The 3,476-nt window shown below is 41.7% G+C and overlaps 1 protein-coding gene across 1 annotated transcript; it reads left to right on the forward strand.

Annotated features, from left to right (window-relative positions):
• LOC129669263 (olfactory receptor 52E8-like) lies at positions 1–967 on the forward strand. Its single transcript, XM_055597427.1, is given in 2 exon segments — positions 1–36; positions 38–967. Coding segments are annotated over 2 exon segments (966 nt in total).
• The last annotated feature ends 2,509 nt before the right edge of the window (positions 968–3,476 follow it).

Consider the following 3,476-nt stretch of genomic DNA (forward strand, 5'->3'; position numbering starts at 1 on the left):
ATGCCTGGCATCAGCCTGCAGAAGAATGCCCTCACCCAACGTCTCTGAGACCCACCCTCTGTCCTTCCTGTTGCTGGGGATTCCAGGACTGGAAGCAGCACAGTTCTGGCTGGGCTTTCCTTTCTGCGTCGTGTATATGATTGCTCTTATTGGAAACCTTATCATTCTGTTTGTTATATGGACTGACAGGAGCCTTCACCAACCCATGTTCTACTTTCTGGCTATGCTGTCTATGATTGACCTAAGTCTCTCTACTGCTACGATCCCGAAGATGTTGGGCATTTTCTGGTTCAGACTCCGGGAGCTGTGCTTTGGGTGCTGTGTTGCTCAAGTCTTTTTTATCCATTTTTTCACAGTCATGGAGAGCATTGTACTCCTTGCCATGGGCTTTGATCGCTATGTGGCTATTTGCAACCCTCTCAGGTACACCACAATCCTCACCAACAGAATCATCAGTATGATTGCTGTTGTGGTGGTTATAAGAAGCCTGTGCATGATTGTTCCCATCATCTTTCTCCTCCTGAGGCTGCCTTACTGTGGACATAGAATCATCCCACATACCTACTGTGAGCACATGGGCGTGGCACGACTGGCCTGTGCCAGCATCAGAGCCAATGTCTACTTTGGTCTTGGAAATATTTCCATTTTGCTTCTGGATGTGCTTCTTATTATAGTTTCCTATGCTCGGATCTTGTATGCCGTCTTCCGCCTCCCTTCTCAAGATGCTCGCCTGAAGGCTCTTAACACGTGTAGCTCCCATATCTGTGTCATCTTAGCTTTCTTCGGCCCAGCCCTTTTCTCCTTCCTTACTCATCGCTTTGGTCATGACATCCCTCAGTACATCCACATATTTCTGGCTAATCTCTATGTGGTCATCCCTCCTGCTCTCAACCCAGTCATTTATGGGATCAGAACCAAGCAGATCCAGCAGCGGGTGAAGAGTCTTTTTGTTAAAAAGATTGAGTGAGAGATGATTTGTTCAAGGAACGAAAGGATAGGGTATAAAAGAACTTAAGTTATTAACAAAAGGTAATAAATTAGTTGAATTTACTAAAATTGAATATCAGGGTCTTACTGTGTAGCCCAGGCTTACCGCTGGCCTGAAATATTTATGTCTCAGCCTCCCTAGTAACTGCTATACTAAAGATATATATCTATAATATATATGTGTGTATATTATTGACAGAGGCTATTAAAGGCATGTTGTATCCTCTATTGAAACTTGGCAGAGCACATCATTCAACAGCACATTTCAAGGAAGAGGTCTGTAATTTGATGAAAGAAAAACTTACTGTTAGAACTGTCTAGTTCTAGATCTCTTGCAGGTAATAATATTTCTTTCATAGAGGTGTTAAAATACAGGTCATGTGGTCATGATAGACATAGATTTAGGTGATGGTCATGTAAATATAGAGGGGGAACTAACTGTGAAGCAGAAATTCAGGTGCAATTTAGCCACATGACAGAGAGCAAGAACTTGTTTGTGTGCTGAGGTTTGAACTCGATGACTTTTAACAGGAAAACCGGAAAAAAATTACTTACAAAGATATTCATAAACTTCAAAAGATAAAAGGGAAGGAGGCAGGAGCAGGAATAAGTCTGTGTAAAAAATCACAAAGTTTTGCACTATAAAAAGGTGAATGTAAGAAACAGCTGCCTTGTCTTCTTCTGTGGCCTGGGAAGGCTGCTCCCCCCTCAGGGGGAGGTAATTAAAGAGCAGGTCAATCAGTTCATGTCAGAGACAGTCCCTGTTCCTATCACAATGGAACCCACTTGGATACTATGCAGCCACTCCTGATGGGACCTAATTGACTAGGATCAGAAGGAAGGAAAAGAAGACTTCCCTTATCAGTGGACTTGGGGAGGGGTAAGCATGCAGAGGGTGAAGGAAGGGAGGGATTGGGCCGGGAGGAGGGAGGGAACCACAGGGGGGATACAAAGTAAATAAAGTGTAATTAATAAAGAATTTTAAAAAAGGAAACAGCTAAAGTAGATAAGCTCTACATCCCTGATTTTTAAAACTGGCAGTCAAAATACAGTGACAAGTTTCTCTAAAAACCTTAAGCAAAATTTTGTTCAAGCAAAGATAGAGTCAAATTTATTATTATTATTATTATTATTATTATTATTATTATTTACAGTTTATTCACTTTGTATTCCAGTTGTAGCCCCCTCCCTCATCTCCTCCCAGTTCCACCCTCCCTCCCTTTTCCTTACCTATTCCTCTTCCCTAGGCTGAGTTTTACCTGAGCATATCAGATTCCATTAGGACCACCTGGATCCTCTTTCTCTGTGGGCTGGCTAGGTCACCCTACCAGGGAGAAGCGATCAAGGAACAGGCAGCTGAGTTCATGTCAGAGACTGTCTCTTCCTCTCTCACTAGGGAACCCACATGGAGACTGAGCTGTCTGTGGGCTACATCTGAGCAGGGGTCCTCTCTATGCATGGTCTTTGGTTGATGCGTGAGTCTCTGCAGTCCCCAATGGACCCTGTTTTTTGTTTTTGTTTTTGGCTTTGTTGGTCTTCTTATGTGGCTCCTGTCCCCTCTGAGTCCTTTTATATCCCCCTGCTTCCATAAGACTCCCTATGCTCTGTCCAAAGTTTGGCTTTCAGTCTCGGCATCTACTTTGATCCCCTGCTGGATGGAGTCTTTTATGTCCCAGTCCTGTTCCTTCTCTTCTACCACTTCCTCCAGCATCTACCCTCTTTTCCCTTCTGAATGAAAATTAAGCATCTTCCCCAGGGTCCTCCTTGTTGTTTAGCTTCTTTAGGACTGCAGATTTTAGTATAGTTATCCTGTATTATATAGCTAATATTCACTTATAAGTGAGCATATACCTTACATGTCTCTCTGCTTCTGGGATACATCACTCAGGATGATCTTTTCTGGTTCTATCCATTTGCCTGAAAATTTTATGATTTCCTTGTTTTTAATAGCTGAATGATATTCCACTGTGTAAATATACCACAATTTCTGTATCCATTCTTCGAATGAAGTACATCCAGCTTGTTTGCAGATTCTGGATATTGCGAATCTTTATTGCGAATAAAGCTGCTATGAACATAGCTGACCAATTTTCCTTATTGTATGATTGAGCATCTTTTGGATATATGCCCAGGAATGGTATAGCTGTATCTAGAGGAAGTACTATTCCTAATTGTCTGTAAAAGGGCCAGATTGATTTCCAAAGTGGTTGTACAAGTTTACATTCCCACCAGCAATGGAGGAGGGTTCACTTTTCTCCACATCCTCTCCAGCATGTATTGTCACTTGAGTTTTTGATCTTAGCTTTTCTGATGGAATCTCAGAGTTGTATTGATTTGCATTTCCCTGATGATTAAGGATGTTGAGCATTTCTTTAAGTGTTTCTCTGCCATTTGATATTCCTTTGTTGAGAATTCTCTTTTTAGCTCCATACTGCATTTTTTAATTAGATTATTTGGTTTGTTGGTGCTTAATTTCTTGAGTCTTTATA

This window comes from Psammomys obesus, unplaced genomic scaffold (genome assembly GCF_907164565.1).
Source record: "Psammomys obesus unplaced genomic scaffold, mPsaObe1.curated_primary_1811, whole genome shotgun sequence".
Classification (NCBI taxonomy): Eukaryota; Metazoa; Chordata; class Mammalia; order Rodentia; family Muridae; genus Psammomys; species Psammomys obesus.